Source organism: Betta splendens, chromosome 15 (assembly GCF_900634795.4).
Source record: "Betta splendens chromosome 15, fBetSpl5.4, whole genome shotgun sequence".
Taxonomy (NCBI): domain Eukaryota; kingdom Metazoa; phylum Chordata; class Actinopteri; order Anabantiformes; family Osphronemidae; genus Betta; species Betta splendens.
Window position 1 is genome coordinate 17056061 of NC_040895.2, and position 23564 is coordinate 17079624.

The 23564-nt window shown below is 46.7% G+C and overlaps 1 protein-coding gene across 1 annotated transcript; it reads right to left on the reverse strand.

The window, feature by feature from the left end:
* Positions 1 to 952: 952 nt before the first annotated feature.
* cdh5 (cadherin 5) lies at positions 953 to 22332 on the reverse strand. Its single transcript, XM_029175554.3, has 15 exons — positions 21491 to 22332; positions 15145 to 15384; positions 14777 to 15056; positions 14195 to 14314; positions 13934 to 14101; positions 13673 to 13854; positions 12683 to 12793; positions 12188 to 12330; positions 11982 to 12115; positions 11137 to 11249; positions 10639 to 10741; positions 7914 to 8044; positions 7726 to 7840; positions 5120 to 5252; positions 953 to 4373 (listed from the first exon to the last, which is right to left on the reverse strand). The coding sequence occupies exons 2-15, from the start codon at positions 15382 to 15384 to the stop codon at positions 3992 to 3994; spliced, it is 2355 nt and encodes a 784-aa protein (XP_029031387.1). The 5' UTR covers positions 21491 to 22332; the 3' UTR covers positions 953 to 3991.
* Between the last annotated feature and the right edge of the window lie 1232 nt (positions 22333 to 23564).

Here is a 23564-nt window from a genome sequence, read left to right on the forward strand (position 1 = left end):
CCTGTTTCTGGGGCTCTAACAGTGTCCAGGAGGCCGGGTCACGCTGCGGGTCCGACCGTGAGCTGGTGTAGGTGTCCGGGCGGGATGTTTGCGTCGTCATGGCTTTGGCATTTCCCGCCGCGTCTCCGTCGCCGCTCCCAGTGAGCGTAATGGATCTCGTCCACTCGCTCGTGTCTCATATGGACATAATCACATGTGGATGTTTCAATCCGAAATCCGTTGAGCCGCACAATAATAAAACTGCATGAGCCTGCGGTGAATTTACACTTGGGTTAAAAAACAGGACGAAAGAGGATCTCCTCCGACTCACATCTGATCGCATGTCAAAGATCAAAGTGAAGGAGATCAGAGCTTTTCTCAGCCTCATGTGTAACATTTGCCATAAAGGCTCATTTTACACAAAGGGCCAGAGCTGATTTACACCACATGGAATATGATATATAAAATATCCTGACCCAAACTGATGTTTCTGTAGTATTCAAACCCTTTCATTGTATCTTGTAATGGAGAAAAAAAACGTTTCATCATCATTTCGCAAAATTTACATCCAAGTGAAAAATGTTGTGGTCAGTTTGCTTTGTGTGTCGTTTAGATGCAGATCTGTCATCAATCTGCATATGAAACAAGACGATCTGAAGGAAGACACGTCTGGAGCGGCTCCACCAAACCTACACATGAACCACATGATGCCAGAGGAGCTCAGGTTCTGGCTTCTTTCAGTCGGAACCACGTCTAGTTTCATCTTCTTTAATGTGTTTTAGTTCTTTGTGTTTTCTGCGCGTGAACAGTGCAGGCAGGACTGAAAACAACACACTGAGCTGCAGTGGAGCCACACGTTCAGTCTGTGGTCACGATGTGCAGCCTGAAGCCACGGTCGTACATGCAAAGGCACCTGAGTGCTTTCCAAATGGATTCATTTTCCTTTCTTGGCCTCAAAACACCACACGGAGAATGAACAAACGTCTTGGAGTGTTTATTTTTATTCTACTCTTACAAAAAGGTCAGGTAATAGAAAATGGTTGCTATACACCATAAAAACAATTTAAAAAACATTGTGTTGACCATCAAAAATGAATTACAGTATTTTTTTTAAAGCGTAAAGGCACATGTTCCTTCTTTTTAGTGTATTTATACTAGAAAAGCGTTTATGCATGTTGTCTCTTATGGTTGTATGTCTGTACATGGGTATGACCACCACCCAGCATGCACACACACACAGACATGTGAACATCTTCATTCATGCATCAGCTTCTGTCTTCAAAAGTGAACCTAGTTTTACTTTGTACAGAAATAAAAAGATATAAAGTCCCCAACACAGTTTAGGGGAAACATAATCACTGAGGCCAGAAATAATCCCTCTTAGGCACGTTTCTTATTTACATTTGATTTCAAGACGACTGCCTCCGCAGCAAATAGGAAACACACCTGAAACTATAGTTAAATCACTGTGACGTCCATTTTACCCAGTCGGGCGGAAACAACTGTTTCTTAGCTGGGAAATTAGATAAAGGTATTGGTCTCACACAACCACCAAGCAGCAATAAATACAAATCAAACAATAGGTTTTATGATATGATGCTTGTGAAAATGCAACATTAACCCTTAGATGTAAAAAGCATCATGAAGGTCTATAAAGGACTCCAGTTCCAGTAAACGTCTCCCGCCCAGCGTTAACTCCACACTTATTGCTGTTGGGTGGTGATGGAGCACCTCTGTCTGCTACAAGCTGCTGATTTTGAAGATCTGTTCTCTTTTTTTTTGACAAAGCTTTAAAAATAAATGCACAGATAATTACAGAAATACTGAACTCTTTCCTTCACTCATAGAAGAGAAATAAAAGCAGGTCAGGGAATGGCTGCATTACAACAAGTCAAAAGTGAAAGTGATGCGAATGGCGTCGCCAGTGCAAACCAAACTGGAATGGTGGTTTTCTTCACAGACTTTTCTGTGGGTTCGATAAAGATGCCGCAGCGCAGCTTAAAAACTCATCAGGGCTCGGCATTGTTCTCTTCATCTTCTCGCGTCTTAACCCTTAACCTCATCTCTTTTCCCTTTTCCGCTCCCGAGGTTTTTTCCCGCACCGGCCTAACAGGAAGAAAGCACAATGTGTTGGCTCCTGGGAGAGATAACAGCGACAGGAAGGGGCGGGCGAAGCCCAGATGGACAGGAAGTGGACTCCACTGTTTGGTTTAGCTGATTAAAGGACGGAGAGAAATGCAGTGTGGGAGAAATACGGCGAGTCAAACAAGGAGCGATTTAAAGGAGAGCGATGAGGAGGAACCGGCTGCTTCAGTAAATATAGGACCCCAACAGGAAAGCACAGAGAAGGCTTCCAGCTATTGTGTCGGCTGTTTATCAAGAGGAAAGAAGTTCAGGTCCAAACAAAACAGAATAAACAAAAAAGTAAATAAACTATGTTATTCATACGTAATCTTAAATCACATTTAAAAACGGGGGCTGTTCAGGACAGCATCATGTCACGTCCCCTCACCTTGTGTCTGCTGGGTTCATCACATACCTTCATACTTAAAGGTGTCTGTCACCTGCTCGTCCCAATAATGAGGCTTCTATAGAAGCTGCTGCTTTCTGTCACTGCGTCACTTGTTTAACTACGGTGAGAATCATGCAGAGGCTGTGGCAGTTTGGATCAGAGACATTGTGACCTGATAGAAGCCATAAAGGACGGAGGGTGAAAGTTATCAGAGCCACCGCGGAGTCATCACAGCTGCACAACGAGCGGCTTCGGCCACTCTGCGTTTCCTGAGTTGTCTGAGTCTAGTGGACCGCTGAGAGTTGGACTTTCATCTCAACAATAACTGTGATGATGGCTTCTGTCAAATAAAAGCTGGGAACGCGCAGTAACTCTGTTTCCTGCGTGTCACGCTGGCCGCCTATTGTCCTTTTTCCTCAAAAGAGCAGGAGACAAAATGACTCCTCTATAAAATGACTCCTCGTTTATATCAGATGGTCGGTGTCAGAAAACAAAGAGGGAAAAGGTGGTTTGAGGTGAAAAAAGCGAATGGTGAACGTTTAATGCAGCAGTTTTTGAACTCTCGCTGAAGGTTGCATCAAGGGAAACACAGTACATAAGTTAGTTCATGCTATGAGAATGTGGGCATCTCAAAATGAGAGCCTGGACGCCGCAGCCTGATGAACGCTGAGGGCTTTCAAAGCTGAACCTTCCTTAAAGATCAGCCTTTTTAGTATTTCAGATGAATAAAGCACAGCCGGCATCTCGCTGTGATCAAACACTTCAACCCTCTTTGAGTTCGAATTCCTGGCTGCTCGCAGTTTTTTCCTTTTTTCTTTCACCTCAAACAATGAACCCATCTAACGATCGTATGTACTGATCAACTTCTGACCAAAAATAAAATCACCTCGTCGCCTTCTTACGCTCTATCACAAAAAGAAAACACTGATGCATGAGGTCGCTGTGCATTAGTAATAGAAATACCTCCATTTATAGGAACATATAAAATGACATAGTCAGTGTCTCAAACAGACGGAGATGACGAGTGCAAACATGTGATATCTGAATACTAATGTGAGATGAACTCACAGGATGTCACACATCACACTGGGTGATGAAATAAAATGCAGCCACACGATGGTGGATACAATTAATCCTGGTGTGTGAAGGAGTCTCAGTAGTAGTTCCTACTCTCTGCTATCGTGTGCTGTCCTGGAGTTGCTCTCTCTCCCTGTGGGGGAGACTCAAAGGGCACCATGTCATCAAAAAAAACCAAAAAGAATGAGAAATCTCCAAAAGCAACGACATCTGGGTTTAACTTGGAGGTTCCTGGAGTCTGGGGAGACTCAAAGCAGCGTTGGGAGCGTTACACTGGAAACCAGAGCCTGACTGTGTTTTCAGAAGCTCTGTGGAGTTCCAGGCTCCGTCCTGCTTCACGTGAATGCGCTGCTGACGGCTGCTTTCGTGACATCTGTGTGTTTGTGTGTAGTTTGGCATCGTGCGGTCGTCGGCGGCTCGGCCTCAGTACTGATGGTAGTAGTCGGATCCGTCCACCCCGTACAGCTCGGCCAGGGTCCGGAACCGCGGCCCCCAGTCGCTCAGGAAGTCGTAATCCAAGTTGGAGCCGGTGGAGGAGCTGTCCAGGGAGCTGAGGCTGCCGGCCAGCGACTCGGGGCCCTCGTAGCCGTAGACGTGCAGCGTGTCGTACGGGATCCCGTCCCTGTCGTGGTCGGCCTCGTCCTTCTTCACCTCGATCATGGCGGCCATGTCGCCCTTGCAGGCGGTGGGCGGGGCCTGGTGGGGCTTCTGGACCACGGCGTAGAGCGACGGGTGGGGGTGGTGGTCCGCGTGGCGCAGCAGGGAGCCGTCGTGGCAGGCGGAGGTGAGGATGGAGACGTCGTAGCTGAAACGGGACCAAGCGCTTGTTAATTAAGTGGAAGCTGATAAACTCCTCCTCTGAGAATCGAGGCGTCTACAAGGTATTTAAATCTGAGCGCTTGTTTCCAGGGGGTCATGAATATTTAGAGTTGAAAACATATCACTCATGTCATGTCAGAATTTGTCCTAGATACAAAAAATCCAGAAAAAAGGCTGAGAAATATAAACATTTAAATTATAATTATTATTATTACAGTTAAGCACAATATTGTTCTCAATAAGAACAAAGAGTTTTCTGCAGTCCGTGTATATTTAATATCACAGGGACGTGTTTAATGTCTTAAGTTACCACCAGCTAATCCTCCTGCCAGCATATGGCGAAGTGGTTTTAGATAGTATACATGATTATATGTGATTTTAATACTATTTAAATATGGATGGATTAGAGTCAGATTAGATTAATGTTTAATGATTTCATTTGGGAAAAGTGGGTCAGCAAATTGAAGGATACAGAAAGATGAATGTTGTAGATGGTGACAGAGTTTTTTCTCTCAAGGCAAAGGACGTATTAATATAATTAAATATAGATTATTTCATCTGTAAATATATCATATCACCATGAGCGAAATAAACAGAAATATTAATGCAAAATACTATTTACAAAGATCCGTTTTGATCGAATGAAGTTAATAGTTGGACTTTTGCTTAAAATATGAATGAGACTGGTCTCTTTAAGTTTTTACAGTGACGGCATCTCGACTGCAGACGCACCCGTTGGTGTCCATCTCTCCTCCTCCCTCCTCGTCGTACGTGACCAGCTGCTCGTGGATCTCGCCGCTGTTCTTCATATTGGCCAGAGAGTCCTTCTGGTAGCGTTTCCTCATCACGAACAGGATCACGATGACTAAAACACACCACACACGTTTATTGGGCTGGGATTTGTTCAAATCCCAACAACCTGAAGAACGAAACTAATGTCTTCACGTTGAATGTGAAAGCTCTAAATCCTCATTGAATGAATAAGTAAAAGCTAAAGACATAGTGGAGCTCAGATGATCCTGGCACCTTTCATATTAGACCAACATGAAATGAATTTAAAAACAGGAGAGAAAATTAGGCCAGAAAACATAAAACAGAATTCGAATGGGGGCAGGAAACAAGTGAGGAAAGTGGAGCAGCAAGTTTGAGACTAGAGCAGGAACGGTTGAAGGTGTCGACGGCGCTCAAAGGAACCTCCTCAGATGGAGACACGCCGTCAGGAGGGAAACAGGGACGGAACATAAGACGAGAGGAGGCGAGAAAACAAGACGGAGAAGAAACGATGGATGCTGTCATTCCAGCCGGTCGACGCGCTGTCTGAACCAGAAGCCAGTGCTTTGTTATCTCCAGCAGCAGCACTCGGCCTCTCGGTCACCAGCAGTTTGAGATGGGATAATATTTGATTTAGTGCTAAACCGAGGAAGGATAAAATACAGACTTTAATGTTTTATGGTGAGAAGAACTTTCTGGGGTTTTTTTCCTGCACACATCACATTTTAACCATTGTTACAGAACGAGGTCGAGAAAGGAAGAAAAAGAATACAAGGAAACAAGAAACAAATAATAAGGAAGAAGTGCAAAGGAAACGGGAGAGGTCTGGGCTGAGGAGACCAAGGAAGGAGGAGAGGAGGGAGGAGGGAGGAGGGAGGAAGGATACGTTTGACATTAGATCAGGCCCCGAGCCTCAGTCCCGATATGAACCCTCCTCTCAGCGGCAGCGGCATTAGCCATGCTTTTTAGTGCAGGGCGAGCGGGACTAATTTAAGTTTGCATGGGAAACCAACAGATTAATCTTTTACAACATATGCTCTGCAGTTTAATAAGCTCCGGAGATATCAGACTTAGAGGGACGAGGGAAGACAAAACAAAGTAGAAGCCCTCTCCGTTGTGAAGGCTGAGAAAAATGTCGTTTGGTGCGTCAGACCCCGTTCTCTGAGAAAATGCCTGTGAACCGGGAGCGGCGTAAATTGCTTTGGGCCCTGGCAGATAATGACAAGTGCATTAAATAGTTCATCTGTCTTGTGTTGGGTGTTTGATAAAGAGAAAGAGAGACAGAAATGGGAAGAGAGAGAGAGAGAGAGAGACCCGGAGGGAGAGAGACAGAGGAAGAGCGTGATGAAGGACAGAAGCCGATAGTGGAGGAGTGCATTAATAGTTAATGGCTGTGTTTGATAAGCAGACGGCACCTAAAGAGCTGATAAACTCATCATTACCCTTCCATCCTTCTGCCGCCTTTCCCACAATCCTCCTCTTCTCTAACCTCCTTCTGTCTCGCTGTCACTCACTCCGTCTGCTGCTTCACCTCCATGTTTGAGTGTGAGCTGTCCTCCGTCTGTCATCGCTCCCTCACCCTCGTTCACTTCTTCTCCCTCACCCCCCTCACCTCTTCTCCCTCACCCTCGTTCACTTCTTCTTCCTCTCCCCCCTCACCTCTTCTCCCTCCCCCCGTTCTTTTATTCTCCCTCACCCCTCGTTCTTTTCTTCTCCCTCACCCCGTTCACTTCTTCTCCCTCACCCCCGTTCACTTCTTCTCCCTCACCCCGTTCACTTCTTCTCCCTCACCCCCGTTCACCTCTTCTCCCTCCCCCCGTTCACTTCTTCTCCCTCATCCCTAGTTCTTCTCGTTCGACCAGCTATCTCCGGCGCGCCTCGCATCCGACGTGACAAGTGTCTCTTTTTCCCCCAGAAATAAAAGGAGCAGGGGGCGAAGGTATCAAAGAGAATATGGAGCTCACGACTGCAGGCGTTATTTCCACATCCGCTGCTCCATTATTCATAAAACCAACAACACCAGGAGGGGAGAAGTTCCCCACCAATCACAGAGCGAGGGTCCGTGAAGCTGCGCTGGCTTGTTTGCGTCCATCAGCGCCGTGGCTGTGATTCCACCCACACAATAAAAAGTGGAGCTTTTCACCTGTAAAACAAGACCACGCTCTATTCCACGAAGCCCTGAGCACAGCAGCCTCTCACTACAGCCTCACTGTCAGAGCCAAACTCAGCTGCGCCTACAACCGCACCCTGCAGTGACTTCATGCTGTACAAACACACAGAAGATGACGAATCTCTCCACTTTGCAATGAAATAAATCTTCAAAACAATCTGCAAGAACATCTGTGTTACATTAGTAATAATGTGATGGAATTAGTTCACATGGCCAAACACCTGTTAGAAGGAAAAGTGGGGGTCGTGACCTCCAGGAAACCACTTGTCTTATATTTCTGGAAGAAAGAAGTGAGGAGACGCCTGTGGATGTGTTGGAGACTCGTCTCCAGCCTAGTGGAGGCCTGCAGGTTCCTCAGCTGTAAGGGTCAAAGGTCAGGAAGCGGAGTGAAACCTACCCAGGATGGTGAGGATGCAGAGCAGGATGGCGATGAGGGCGTGGACGCTGACGCCCACCTTCTGGGCGCCGGCTTTGCACTGGGTCGGCCTCCGCCTGGCGTCGCAGCGGCAGGACTGCAGGGACAGGACGTGGTCGTGACACGGGCCTGCGCGGGTCCCCCCCCCCCCCAGCGTGGGCCCCACTCACCTTGATGACCAGCTTGGTGACGCTGGTCTGGGCCGGCCGGCCTCCGTCGCTGATGGACACGTCCACGCTGTAGTCCTTGGGGTCGTCCAGGCTGAACGGGCCCCGTAACACCAGGACGCTGGCGGAGCCGTCTGCAGAGAGAGTGAGCCAGAGTCCTGAGCATCTGAGTGGAGTCTGCTGCGATGCAGCTCTGGTGAAGGTCCACGCGTGGAAACGGACTGAACACCTGAACAACGCCATCATCAGTCAGAGCAGAGTCCCTGCCAAGACGACAGGGAGAACCTTCCTGCAGCAGGTCCCACACAATAGCAGGAAGGAGCCTCTGAACTCCCAGACTGTGTTTAAATGAACACAGCGCTGCTGACGGTTGCACAAATTGACTTTGTTATGACTTTTGACCACATTCACTTTGTTGGTTCAAGTTATCTGACACCTGTTGTCACGGCGACAGCCTCGTTTTTGTCTTGTTGACACGTCTTCCATGTTTTCCAGTCGTATTCTGTGCTTTTGAGGACAATGATGAGGGAACAGGTCAATGGCTCTGATACGTGAGCGTCCAAGCTCCACCTGGACCTCTGAGTGAAGCTGGCGGTGGGTGAGTGTGAGGACACGAGCCCCGCGAAGGCAGAGGCGACTGAATAAGACATGAAGCCGCTTCTGTCCCACCTTCATCTCGTCCCTCGTCTCCGTGGTCTTCGTTTGATTCGTCCCCTCCCCGTGTCTCTGGGTTGCTGTGTTTCTCTCCTTTCTTTTGTTCTCTCCATCCCTCTGCTTCAGCATCTCGTTAGACCGTTGCTCCTTCATCTCTTTGTTTGTTTTCCTTCCGCATCCTCTCTCTTGCCTGGTCTCTGCACCAGTGTGTGTGAGCCGTAATGAAACTGGCAGTAAATATTTTACAGCCCTCACTTTGCTGCTTGTGTGTGTGTGTGTGTGTGTGTGTGTGTGTGTGTGTGTGTGTGTGTGTGTGTGTGTGTGTGTGTGTGTGTGTGTGTGTGTGTGTTTTTGGACCACAGGGAGGAGGAGGAGGTCACGGTGACGTCCACCTCCTCTGCTCCCGTCTCCTCCTCGTCCTTTTCGCCGTCTCACTTCTTCCAGTTTCTTCTTCCCTCCTTTCTTGTTGATACTTTTCTTCGTCCTCATCTCAACCGGCGTCTCTACTTTTATTTTCACTCCTCGTCCTTCACTCGTTTATTTCTCCGTCCCTTCGTTTCTCCTCATCCATCACGTCCTGACCTCTCCGTCACCTCTTTGTTTACAGTTATGTCGTCTTTCATTCATTGTCCTTCTGTCTCTTTTTCCCGTCGTCTCCCTCATCTTCTCTCTTTTTTGGCTGTTCTACATTTTGTCTCTGTCTTTGTCTCCTCCCGTCTCACTCATTTCCTTTAATCTTTCTTTCACCTGTTTTTATTTTTTATGTCTTTTTTAAATATTAGTCATTCTTCTCCCATCTTCGTTCAGTTCCATTTCTCTTTCTTCTCCTTTCAAACCCTTTGTTTATCCCTCATCATTATTCCCTCCTTCATGTTTGCCTCCTCCATTTTATCACAGTCTCGCTTTAATATCACCTGTCTCCCTTAATCCCAATCTCTTCCCTCTGTGTTCTTTCATCTTTTCTTCCACCTCTGCATCCTCTGTCTTTCCTTTTGCTGTCCTACGTCCTCCTCTTCCTTTCCTCCTTTGGTTCAACATGTCAGACCCTCCAGGCACGAGTGGAAAGGAAACGGACGAGGCCGGTTCATGCCTTTTCACCTCTGTTTATGTTCCTGTCAGCGTGTTTCAGGATAAATTAAATAGTAACACCTCACCTAAATCTTTCATTCGACTACCTGAGGCTTTCATCCACTAAGACTTTTAATATTTGAATAGAACAGTTGCTAACACTTCCCTCCAGGCTTTCATGTACGAGTTTGTGCTGATATAAAATGATGAAAACTGTTTTACGTGTGTCACTTTGTGTCCTGAGCGGAATAACCCAAATAAGCTTAAATATGATGTAAGAGAGCACCAACCTTTGCCTAAACATCAGCGCCTGGATCAAAGAAAGTGTCTCAGCAGGTTTCACAGCATCATCGTTGGCAGTTTGTTTATTTGAGCTGACGTTTTTACCTCGTACATTTGTATTCAGACATTTTTAATCCCAGATGTCACCAGATGCTCTGAATACAAAGAAGAAACCTTCTGGTCACGGAGCGACGTTCCTGTGACTATGATGACACGACCAGGCTCCGTGTGCATAGACTGAGTGTCTGATTGTTTCTTTAACTGCGCTCCATTGGCAAAGCATTATTTCAGGTCGAGTCCCTGAAGCTGTGACACACAGGCCTGGACATGATGCTTCAAAAAAACATACAGAATAAAAATATGTAGAATGATGCAATCAGCATCATGTCATTGTAAAGTGCATCCCACTTGCACTCAAGCTCCTTTAACATCCTTGGCTTGGATGCTTCTGGCTCCTAGTACCTTCACTATTTACTGTAATGCATTCTAGACGGCACCTCTGCTCCCAGACGGACCCTCTAAACCCCGTCTGGCTGAGAAAACCGACGCCGGCTTTGGGAAGTTAAAATAATTTCAAATTCCAGCAACAAAGCGCTAAGCTTCAAATAGCGTTCTAGTTGTTGCATAGCAACAAGTGCTGAGGCCAGAGCTTCCTCTGAGCCCTGTTTAGAGCAACAAGCCAGAGAAAACGGCAAATATGTGCTGCGTGCATGCAAACACTTACTGCCGTGGTCGTAAAGGGAGAAGTTGGAGCTCTTGGTGGCCAGTTTGAAGGCGAAGGAAGCCGGCTGCTCGTCTTTATCCGTGGCCTTCAAGGTTCCTATGACCTGAGTAGGGACATCACTCAAATGTAAAGCTGCTAATTCAATTGCATTTATATTAAATTCAAATGTGCACAGTATCTATTATTTATGCTGAGAAAAAATCTATTTGAAATAAAGAATGAGTAACAGCTGATGCTCCTGCCTCTGGCTTCCGCTAATTCTAGCTGCATTTTTATGTGCGTATTTTATCCGTGTTTAATTTAAAGCCACTGAACCCAAACGGATGAGGTTTACTTTATGGTAACATATTGTGGAGTTAAGCTCATAATAATAAGAGCTTAACAGCAGGACAGCATGAACTCTGTATTTACGAGGTGACTGTAAAATCTCTTAATAATCACCCAATAACTGTACTTATAGCAGGAATCCACTGATGTATCTGTGTAACGTCTTCTTACCGTGTCGCTCATGTCGTTCTCACACACAAAGATGTCCTGCTCAGACATCAGTTCAGGCTTGTTGTCGTTAATGTCTTGAACTTTAATGTTAATCTCCACAAAAGACTCCAAACCTGCAGGGGAGACACGGTGTGAGAAGCCGGGTCGTAACCAGGACGCTGGTTCCCTCATTTTCTGTCATTCGAGGTCTATTCAAACGTCGCCGCTTCATAATCACGCAACATAATGGACAGAGACTAGTTGGAAACGAAGCAGATCAGGCGTGAGCGTCTCTGCTCTTGATGGAGCTGATTAAGGTCAAGCGACTGAGAAGATTTCTATTCGTGAGCTGTTTGTTGTGCACATTAAAGCAGCTTTTACATTTGCTTAAAATCACTGATGTTCTTTTTGAAAATTCATCTTTTGAGTCTCTCTGAGTCTATTGAAACTATCTTTAGTACAGTACATGTACTGTATATCCAGGACCTTGTCAAGCTCGGGGGATCATTGTGTTCCTTAAACATCGTGACGAGCCACTAAAATAGATCTCTGGATTTCATTCATTGCTGCGCTAAAAATACTGAGTTTTGTGTGGAAAGCTGCAAGTGAACAAAGAGAAGCACTAATGTGATTTTCCTGCCTACTCTCTCTATCCTGTGTGGGTCGACCAGGTGTTATGGCAGAGTGAAAACCTATAAAAATCCCTGTTAATGTGTTACACTTCCATCCCGCAGTAAATCCAGAGGCGCTGCTGAGTGAACAATGGGAGAACACGCTGTCTCCTCTGGACCAGCTCCCTCCCTCTGCACACATGGCTCTCATTTACGTTGGAGGCTCTCAGCAGGATTAATGAGGGAGTGACGCACCACTTGGCTCCTCCTGTGCTTTAACTTGACACCGGTGTGTGCTCTCCGCCTCCCTGTCCAGCGTCCTCAAGGAGAACAGCTGCCCTGTGTGAGGGTTGATGTCGACGGGGCAGTCCTTCTGCAGCACAGAGTACCTGCACGAAGCGGGGAGAACGTCAGCGTGACCGCCAATGCTGCCGCTGGCGGCTTCTCAGCGGGTTCCCCACCGTATTCTCTTGTTGGCTTGGTCAGGATCTCTGGCGGTGACCACTCCCACTGCGTTTACCAGCTGCTCCTCCATCACGGGGAAAGTGTAGTTGGGCTGTGAGAACACCGGCGGCTCGTCTACGTCTAGGACTTCCACGATTACCTGTGAGATTCAAATGGTGCGGGTTAGGGTTTGGGTTCAGGCTTGGGTTCAGGTTAGGGTTTGGGTTCAGGTTCGGGTTTAGTTTGGGTTCAGGTTTGGGTTCAGGTTAAGGTTAGGGTTTGGGTTCAGGTTCGGGTTTAGTTCGGGTTCAGGTTTGGGTTCAGGTTCAGATTAGAGTTCAAGTTTGGGTTCAGATTTGGGTTCAGGTTCAGATTAGAGTTCACGTTCGGGTTCAGGTTGGGGTTCAGGTTAAGGTTAGTGTTTGGGTTCAGGTTCGGGTTTACTTTCGGGTTCAGGTTCAGGTTCGTGTTGGGCGCCGGCCTGGTGGTGTGACCTAAGGTGCTCTTCTTACCATGGCTGTGGTCAGGGCTTGGTTCACGTTGTCAGCAGGTAAACGCAGGTTCAGGTTTTCTTGGACTTTGACAGTAAATGTGTAGCTCTTCATTGTTTCATAGTCCAGAGGCTGTGGAAAGAAGACTAGTTAAAATCAGGACTGCGTTTATGTGAACACTTTAATCTGTAGCTGAACTGTATTTACAATAGTTCATAAAACTAAAGCACTGTATCAAACTTACACTGCTACCTATTAACTAATTAAATTCATCAAAGCTCAGAACAGCTCGTGCTCTTTGCACTGGAACCATGTTGCCTTAGCACCGTTGTTGTTGCCTTCCTCCTCATCATCCTCCTCCATTCACACCTTGTCACCAACACCTGTCGACGTCAGGTGTAAAAAGGCTCCAAGTGGCACGACTCATTCTGGATTCGGCCCACGGTGAAGTGACAACTTTTAAGACCTTACCTCATTCCCTTCACTCTCTCACTGCTTAGTACATAAATTGAGGCTTGCACAGCGCTGCGAGTCAGCTTTGATGTCAACAAATATATGGCATGGAGCAGTGCTTACTGTCACCGCTGCAGGGATTATGGTTTCCCTTCCCCGTATTAGAACCTACTGTTAACTTAAAGGGGTTTTTGCCTGGTGGACCATTTTTATCTGTGGGCGGGAAACCACAGGTAGACGGGAATATTCTGTTAACTGGATTATTCATGATAACATGGATATTCACAGTGTATCAAAGCCACGTGTAAACAGCTTAACAAGAATAAGACCTTAACCGTAGTGTGGTCGATATCCGGCTTACACGCCACATGTAAACACAGCCAGAGAGGAAGACGAGAGCGAGCGTGCTGAGAATCCGCTTTCAGCTCTCTCATGTCCGAAATACTTTGGACTCAGATCCAGGACAAGATACTGTGAAACCACAGCTCCATTTTGCCAAATGCAGGCAGCTAATAACACATGATCACAAAACAGCAGCTTCAAAAAGCAAACTCCCACCTGCTTGAGTATGAGGTTGGCGTTCTTCCCTGGGTTGAGCTCAGCACCGAACACCCTGCTGTAGTCCCCCAGGATGGTGACGATGGGTTCCTTGTTCTGGATCTGATCTCTGTCCGTCAGCTCCAGAGTGCTGATCTTCTCTTTTAGCTTGTGGTCCTCTGGAACCTGCAGCATGTATTTACCTGCAGAGGGAGAGACGCCCATCAGCTGTAGAGCTGCACACACGGCGCTGGAGGCCGTGACTGGAACCTTCCTCCTCACCTTTACTGAAAGAAGCCATGTTGTCGTTAACGTCTGTGATGGTGATGGTGACGGAGGTGGTGGCTGTGCTGCCGGAGGGTAAACCCCTCATGTCCTGAGCTTTAACCACCACCACATACTGACTCTTGGTTTCCCGGTCCAGAGTGTTTATCTTGGAGCTGATCAAACCTGCAGAGGGACGGAGAGACATCGTCTGTCATCTGCTCTGGTTCTGATGCGGGTAAAATAGCCTGTACCCCGTTTTTCGTAGGTTCAACCCACCTGATATCGTTTGGATTTCAAAGGCACCTTCTCCATCGTTGATCAAAGAATACCTGAGCTCTCCATTAGGGCTGGTGGGGTCATCGGCATCGGTTGCCGTGACCTCGACCACTTTGGTCCCTTGATGAAGGCGAAGTAATAAATTCATTTTAATTGTTGGCATCATTAAAAGATAATGTCTTGTATCAAAGTTTTCTGTTTTTCATACATTTAGTTTTAGTGTGAAAAGAAACCCTTTGATTGATGCTTTGTGATTAAGCGATGAAAACGTGTTACTTAAGACGCCAACGTGCTAATGACCGAGACAGGTGTTAACGAGCAATATTTCCATGACTTTTCTAAATCACGTCTATTTTTAACCCGACCCTATGAAGCCATTTGTATCAAGCAGAAAAAATCTGCCTGAAATGTTTAATGTCTTCACAATGTAACACGCAAAAAGTTTGTGATTTATCTTTGCAGCATTTGATGCTACAAAGATAAATCTCAACCACAAACATATGACATAAATTTGGGGGTAATAAATTATCTCTGTTCTAACCTGTCAGTGTTGTCCGTTACCCAATAATAAACACTACTCACCTATTGGGGACCTCTCCATGATGGAACCTTTGTACTCTTTGGGAAAAATGGGGATGTTGTCATTGATGTCAGTGACCCGAACAACAAACTCCCCACTGTCCTCGATCAGCTTGTGGTTGCCATCGTACAGCTTGGCGGTTAAATTGTACGTGCTCTTCTCCTCTCTATCCAGCGCCCTGGTTACTAGCAGGTCTCCATTGTCACCCACCAAGAAGATGGTGTTTGCCCCTTCACCTTCTATTTCAAATTTCATCACCTCCAGTTTATGGCTCGACTTCAGCTACAGAAGAAGGAGAGGACATTTGATCCTCATCTAATAGTTTCAGTGGAACCTGGACACTGAAGTGAAAGCACGGACGTAAACTTACTTGTCCTATCTTGTAGGGAGACGACACAGGTTTCTCCTCCTCCACATACAAAGAGTTCCAGATCCAGTGTCTCTTCTTCCTGGACAGCAAAGGATTTGACTCCCTCCTCACAACCTCACCAGAGCCTCGCTGCTTCGCTTCAGCGTCAGGAAGGCCTGAGTCCTGAGCGACGGTGAGGGAGATGGAGAAGACCATCGTGACCATGAGCCCAGCGGTCCACAGCTGGCACCGAGCCATCATCTAGAACAGAAAAGGGTGGAGGAGTCAGTAAAGCAAGGGGAAAGGGAGGAATAGGAGCGAGAGGCGGAATAGACGAGGCAGGAATAAGTGATGTGTGGAGGCATAGGGTCGGAAAGCAGAGGCGAGGGGAGAGAGGGAGCAGAAATGGGAGCGGGGAGATCACATTAAAACCACTTATCAGCTATGGACAGACCCCTTCTCGGTGCCAGGGTGAGACTCAGAGTGAAGGCCAAGGACTCGCTGCCCCGTTACAGCTCGCTACTGAGCCTGAGGTCTAGCTATCATTGAGGACCAGGGCTCTAAAACCTTTTCAGCCTGGGACCCAAATGAAACATTTAGCCTCTCATCATGGGACATGGGCTGAAAGCATATCACTACTGCGGCCGTATGGGGATCTATTAAACATAGGCCTGTGACCCATTTTAGGTCCTGACCCACTGGTGCAGCGTGGCAGCGAGACAGTGAGGGAGGAACAGGCAGCGACGGGAAGAGGAGCTGACATTAGAACCACTTAGGATGTCTGTGTTTATCAGCATTTATGAGCACTCTCCGTAAAGGGCTGTTTGACATTTGGAATTTCTTTTTATCTCTTTAATGCAGCATTGAGGAAAAGAAAAAAAAACATTCAGGTGAAACCAGTACGACATCAGTCAAAACCTGGCCTTGGGACTGTGCAGTGCGTTGTGTTTCTAGTTGTATGGCCTCCTGCAGCTTTAAATGTCAAGAGCCGAGACAAAGAGAGCTGGAGAAGCAAACACAATCATCCTGAATCTGGACCAGCACAGGATGTGGCACTGGACTGGGCCGGGTCCAGCGGTGCCAACACACAATAGCTCTGTGGAGGTCCTCAAGGTAAAGATCAGACGAGTTACTAAACTCAAATGTGCTTTGTCCTTTCATCCACACAAACTGCCTTCATAGGCACAGAGAAAACCCATCTACAGCCAAATTAGTGGCGCTGTGTCATCAATGTTGTGTCGTCATCAAAGCCAGTTGGGTTCTTCCTCTGGAGACCATGAACCTCGACTAAAAGATTATAAAGCAGAAAAAAGTGACATTTTCCTGGGACATTTACGTTTGGGCTGAAGCCACAACACTGCATAAAAATCAAACAAATGTCTCCACCGTGGTGTGAATTCAATACTACTCAAACAATGGAAGAGAATAAAAGAGCTCAACAGACGCACATCGCTGGTGCGTTACGTCATAATGGGGTGTCAACAACACTGTTTGTTCTCTTGGCTGCAGCACTGTTCTCTAACACAGCGAACTGGGTCAAGGGAGTAACTCACATTAAACTGAAATTTGGTGGAATTCCTCTCTAAATTTGAGCCAAAGTGGCGTCTTGTCGTATTTATGGTTGTAAGATGGGAAATATTTCAGTGTCTTGCATCATTTGTTCCTTTCTGTGAGCTTGGTACACTTCAGCCAAAATAAAAGCCCTGTTTAAAGCACATGGTGGCTTGAGTCTGTCCTCCTCCGTCTCCGGTCCCCGTGTCCCCGTCTCACTCTGCCGGTCTCTATCTAATAAAGCAGAAATGTCAAGGAAATAATCTCCAAAAGGTTTTAGTCCGTACGTGCTCCAGTAAATATCTGTGCCGTCCCCGTTGACAGATTAGTGCATCTTATTGTCTCGCAGCCATTAGCAGCAGGGAGGGAGAAGGAGAGATTACGATGAAGGGATTAAACCGCACCCGCACAAAGTCTTCTCCCTCTAATGGCCTAATCTCATATTCTGCCGACCCCGTGCGACCTCTTCACACGGCTGCCTTCAAATCAGCTCAAATAAAGAATCAACAGCGTTTTCTGGCCTTCAGATCGCGTCCTTTTGTTTGGTCTCCATTTGGGTGCTTGAGTTTCCTTTTGAAATTAAATTAATTAAACTGTGCCAAACGACCTTTCTATCGCATTCATTATGAAGATTTAAACAGACTTTATTGCATTTCCTAATACTTTAATCTTATTCACTATTTACCTTCTCTAACATTTGGAGAAACTCTAAAACCAAGGAGACTTAAGGAATAGCATCGGACATAAAATAGAGCCAGTTCCTCTCTTTGTCTTTTGGAGCTGCGTAGCTTTTTAGTGCACACTGTCCAGTAGGATAAATTTAGCTGTCAGGCATTTTGTTCATTTCAACCCTACATGGAACTTTAATAAAGTCTGAGTATGACACAGACTCTGTGTCATTTATCAGAATGGATCTGAAGGCCTCGTCTTCCCAAAAAGCCCAAGCGTAAGAATGCGTGAGCTCACGTCCTTCCTCTTAATGAGTCCTGGACAAACAAAGCGATGACTGTAAACTACACGAGTGTGTTCTCACACATTGTTTCCAAAGATGGGTCTACGTAGAAGGTCCACAGTGCCTCGGAGGAAAAGCAAATCAAGCAATAATCTAAGCTCAGGTTTGATTTGAAGGCATCACCACAGAAATAAATACGCGTACAAATACATTTCTACCAGATCTATTGAGGATAAGGTGAATGTAGTGAGTTGGGATATCAGAGCTTTAGAGCCTCCGAGGACTGAAAATCTCAGAAACATTATGTTCACAAAGCTCAGAACTTAACCAAACTCCTGGAGTAATTTCCCTCTTATTACTTGAATAATGGATGATGTTATGACAAATTTGGGTTCTGCCTGTCCTGGGATGCTGCTGTTGAGATACTTGTATTGTGAAAAGAAAGCGCTAGAGAACAGCCGCCGTCCTGTGTGTTACGTGTGCTGTGACGAAGCCGCTGGGGCATTTTTTAAAACCATGTTTTCTCCTTCAAAGGACAGCGGCTCTTATCGGCCACAGGAAGCGTAAACACAATGCCTTCTGGGAAATGCCGGCGTGTCTGCTAATGAGCAATCATCGTTAGTAGGTGGACACACCCTTCCTGCCATTCAGCCGCTACCGGCTCTACGTTTGGTCCCGTTCTGTCCTCAGACGTCTCGTTTGTTCGTGGTTCCTCCCTCACATCTCTCTCCCCCTTTCTCCATCTTGCCTGTTCTTACATTGACTTTCTCTTCTTAAACTTCTGTGCTGCTCTTCAGTCGATAATTCAAATCTCTCAAGGTGAACAGTGCATCTTGTTTTTCCATACAGTCTATTTCCGTCTCCTGTCTATCATTCGCCTCTTTTGCTTTTCTCACATTTTATTCTTCACCTTAAAAGCAGGTTTAGCACCTTAAAGGAAGGCAAGCACAATAAACGACCATGAACAGCTCTTAACGCCGCAACTTAAATCGTGTTTTACACCAGCAGATTTTATACCGACTGAGACAGTAAAGATGTAAGTCTATAACAGTACGTCATTTTTATCTAGGCCACTATTCCTGATTTAAATAATTATCACAGTTCAAATTTGTCGCTCCACTATCGAGCATCCTGCAAACAGATTTTCAGGATTTGTACAAAGTTATTCACTGTATCATTTGTCAAAGGCAACTTTCAGAGGTATGAAGAATAAATAACATCCAGGAATATCTCTAATTACATCTGTACAATATCCTCAGGCAACGGAGTGTGTGACTGTGACGCTGAAGCCGAAGCAGACAGACGCACAGATACACTTGTCATGTTTTGTGACTGGCAGACAGGTCTGACCTAGTTTCCGCCTACCAAAGGCTAAAGCACAGAAACGAGTCAACAAGACTTTATAATCCTGGCCGCCGCTGAAGGGTTGTTGAAGTTGTGTGGGAATGATAGAGGTTGTAGACTTGAAGGAGGATCTGTCTGTTGAAGGACCAGGAACCTGCTTTCCCCACTTTATTAATCCTGTCCTGTCACCTGGAGGCCTCTCTTCATCGGAGCCTCATGTCTATTTACTGCTTCTTTAAAAAAACTCCACATAATCAATGATAATGTTTACGCTGGTCATGAAACATATTCAGCCAGAAAGCGCTACCAGTAGAAACTAAAGGAACTCCTTTTTTTATTCCAGCTGACTGATGAATGAAGAGAAATATAGTTTATATCTTAGTTCCATACGTTGGTCAAAATTTCCCATCAACTGCCTGAGTTCACATTCAGTGGATGACTCGTCCAAAGAAACAATGAATCACTGGCTGCAACGTTTGTTAAGGCTAATCATGGCACCCAGAGGATGAACCGTGATTTAATTAATTACCTCTGAACCTTTTTCTCTAGCAACCCCTTCATCAAAGACATCCAGAGGTCACATTTGACAATTTAGCAGTGCATCTATTTGTGTAAATACAAGGCGAGAGCATCAGAATCACGATCATGATATTTATTACTGTTAATTCCACATCGGGCCCTGAGCACCAGAGGAACGTCTTTTAATCTTGCCACATAAAAAAAACTGTGTCACAATGTTTCTTTGCTTTTTTGACACAGTTCAGCTCGCTTTACTTTCATTACCCGAAAATCACTTTGTTTATTTATGCGCAAATGGCACCACCAGTGATTTTTACAGCTCCGAAGCTGTGATGTTTGTGTCTGTTGGTGAGATTAAAATAGGTTTAATCACAGAGCAGCTTCTAGCAATCTGTCCACCAGCGAGTCACACCAGGAAGCGCTACGCCTCACACACACACACACACACACACACACACACACACACACACACACACACACACACACACACACACACACACACACACACACACACACACACGCGCGCGCGCACACACACACACACACGCACACACACACACACTGTCCTCACTGACGCCAGTTGTCGGGTCACATCGTTTATTAATGCGCTTTCTGCTCATTTCTATTGTTTTAACAATAACGCCACAGATTTCTGACATTGATCTGGTTATGAACAGCGTCAGAAAGCTTCATGACTGACAGTAATGACCAACAGCCATCTGAGAATAATTTAAAGCATCTCATGTTTGTCTGGCTCAGCTGTCGGCCTCAGTCCCCGCTGAAGGCAGACGTTTCAAACACGGCACTTCCACAGTTAAAATAGAAATAAGAGCAAGTTATTGTGTATTTGTTCTGAGAAATCTCCAAGCAACACAGTTATACTTGTTTTGCACTTGTTCTTACACAAAGCTTAGTGTAATAACTGACATTTAGCATTTTTATATTTTTCTGCCAATTAAAATTGAAAATCATGTCCCTTTGCAAAATCCTGTAAGAACCAATCAAAAAAAATTGTTCATTAACTGTATATAACTGAATGTGTTTGGTTGAAGCCTGAACCATGGTCACTGAAAGGGAAACTGGGTCTTTCAGTAGTAATCAGTGACTTCAGCTGCGCTAACATCGCCACAGCTGGACGGCTTGTCAACCACGCTGACATATATCTGAATGAATGAGCGGCTCTAATCATGAGGCTGTGTGTGTGTGGGTGAAGGCTCCCAGATGGCACCCAAAGGATTTTCCCTGATAGGTCCCTATCCAGGAATTAGACCGCTGACTTTAGTTGCACCGGCAAAACAACCAAATCAAATCAAGGATCCGGACCCAGAACCGAGTTGGAACAGAAACACTAACAGAAACCACAGCAGCCACACCAATAAACCAGCGTCTGTTAATTGTGTTCAGATATTGTTCCTCACTAGATTCTAGCAGAAACAGTGGCGTTATCTCATCAGTACTTTACAAGCACGCGTCACCTCGACAGCTGTGCTTTCTTTCCCAACGTGGATCTGTTTCCAACGAGCAAACGCCTCCTGACAGATTTACTTTCAGTTTGGTTTCCACAGATCATCCCGTATCGACTTAATGGCCGCGGCCAAAGACAGTCCACCCTCTGGGGGCGACGGAGCTCAATTACAGCATTCAAATCTGCACTCAGCTGTCTGATCACAGGCGGAGCATATGTGAGCGGTGACAGCCTGCCCTCAACACGGTTACAGGCATCACTGCTAGTTATTTATGTACCTACTTCAAGGCACTTTGGCCGGTATTCATCAGCCTTTCACCCCGGAGTGACGGGAAAAGGAGCCTGGAGCGTTTTCAGGGATCTGCGTTACAGCAGCGTTTGGAAGGAAAAGTTAAACCACGTCCCCGTTTGCTGAGCAGACGCTCTGGATGCACCAGTTTGCTGCTGCCCCACTCGCTCACATACAGTGCGTGTCTTCTAGGCACTCGTACACGTGTGCCGTCGCTCCCGCTCCCACATAAAACTCGAAGACCTACCGCCCAGACGGATGCTCCCAGCGAAGGCGACGCAGGTGACGACACCTTGTTCTGGCTCAGAATGAAGCCCGGGTCCTTGAAGCCGCCTCCCTGCACACTCCAGCTGAGGTTACACAACTAATTTGGCAGGTTGTGCTGGAGATTAGAAGCCGGTAGGTGGTCGTGAGCTCAACAGAGGGTGAAGCCGCCTACGGAGCCGCTGTCTGCCTCTTCCTGCGCCGTCCTCTTCTCTTCAGCTGGTTTTTCTGAGCAGCAGGTGTCCGTGTGCCGCTGGGGTTTTCTCACGCTGCTTGACTTTCAGCTTTCTGTACAAATCCTTCTCTTCATTGTGGACCAGATAATAAAGTATGTGATGCTGAAGGATGAGGCGATCTCCCGCGTACGGGACCAGTCTCTGACAAGAATAACTTCTCTTTTGTGCTTTTTCTTTCTCAAAAGGTTAAAAAGTTTTTTCCATCCTCCTGTCAGTTTTCGTCAGCTTCTAAAAGTTTTTCCCGCAGGTGAGAGTCCGTCAGGTCTCTCTCTGCTGCCTCTGATGTGGTTTTCCCAACCAGCTGCCACAAACCGCTGTCTGACCGCAGTCCTATCTCACACAGGTCACAGCCCACTTCCTTTTCCTGTTATTGTGGTCAGTCTTCTTCGCTGGTGCTCCCTGCTACCGCTCCTTTTCCCGTCCTGGAGGGAGAGCAGAGAGCGGCGGAGCAGTGGAGAGGTGCTCGTGCAAAAAGGCAGAATGAAAAGCAAAAGGGAGAGGAGCAGAGAGGGAGCGCATATGTCAGAACAGCTCAAAGACGCTCGGGGAAGCAGAGAAAGCAGTCGGCTCATGTTCATGAAGCAGATGGAGTGAGTGTGTGAGGGGAGGGAGGAAGGGAGGGAGGGAGTCTGATTGGGAGGAAGGTGAGGGAGGCATTACTTCTCAGTCCCGCTCAGTTCGGCGGAGAGAGAGAGAGACGCAGAGTGGGGGGAAGAGATTTATTATTCATGTGTGTGAGATAAGGATTAAGTTAAACAGGTTATTGGGGATAATCCTTGGAGATTTCCCCACATGAGGCTAGTAAATATTTCAGAGGGCTGACTTGGGCTGGTGACTGTTTGTGTGAGTGTATCTGACAGAGAGATCTTGTCTAAGCCGGTAAATGAGATGCCACACACACACACACACACACACACACACACACACACACACACACACACACACACACACACACACACACATTTTCACACACACACACACACACACACACACACACACACACACACACACACACACACACCCCTCCTCTTCAGGGGCAGTAATTTGGCGAATTGGACGTGAGAGTGGGCTGTGTGTTTTGGTGAAGCCGCTCCCACGTCGCTCCTTCCCCCTTCCCTCCCTCTCCCCCCCTCGCTCTGTTTGCACGGCCAGTGTTTTCACTGCGGCGGCGAGCGGCATCAACACGGCATCAACCGTGTCAGCATCAACTGTAGGCTGCTTCTCTAATTGCAGCCACTGTGTGCGTGTCGTCATTGGCCTCAGCGCTGAACTGCTAAGAAAAACAGGCTGTCACTGCTGCTCAAAAGTGGATGGATTCATGTTGTACCTGCTTTTGACAGCAGGTGCCTGGATGCAGGACAGCGCTTCACACCAGAGACACTGGAGCAGGCAACGCGTGACGGAGGGGGAGGATGTGACTTTACGCGAATGATCGGCGCTGTTTTTATCATCACACACTTTGATCAGACAAACACCAACACCTTCAAAATAAAGCGCTGGCGCCGCGATCGCGTTGTGCAGAATGACCTTTGACTCCTCCGGCACCTTCCACCTCCGGGTTCGTCTCACACCAGCGTTTGTGGACGGTTTTAAACACATGGCGTGAAGAGAGACGCCGGCGGCGCCTTCCACAGACCCGCTCCTCGTTTTAGGGGAACCTTTGTTGTTCCCTCACATTCTGCTTTTGTTTTCCCCACTGAGCGTCACTCTGACAAAGACGAAGAACTGAGATCCAACTGAAGGGAACTCTTTCACTCTCATCGCTCCCTCTTTTTGCGTGTGTGTATCACTATGTGGCTGTTTTTGTGGGAACCGGCTCAC

Coding starts and splice junctions, on each gene's coding strand:
- cdh5 (XM_029175554.3), bottom strand. CDS start 15,384: ATGATGGCTCGGTGCCAGCTGTGGACCGCTGGGCTCATGGTCACGATG. Junction 10,742..11,136: donor AGAACGACATGAGCGACACG/GTAAGAAGACGT, acceptor GTCCCTACTCAG/GTCATAGGAACCTTGAAGGC. Junction 8,045..10,638: donor CTCCCTTTACGACCACGGCA/GTAAGTGTTTGC, acceptor CTCTCTCTGCAG/ACGGCTCCGCCAGCGTCCTG.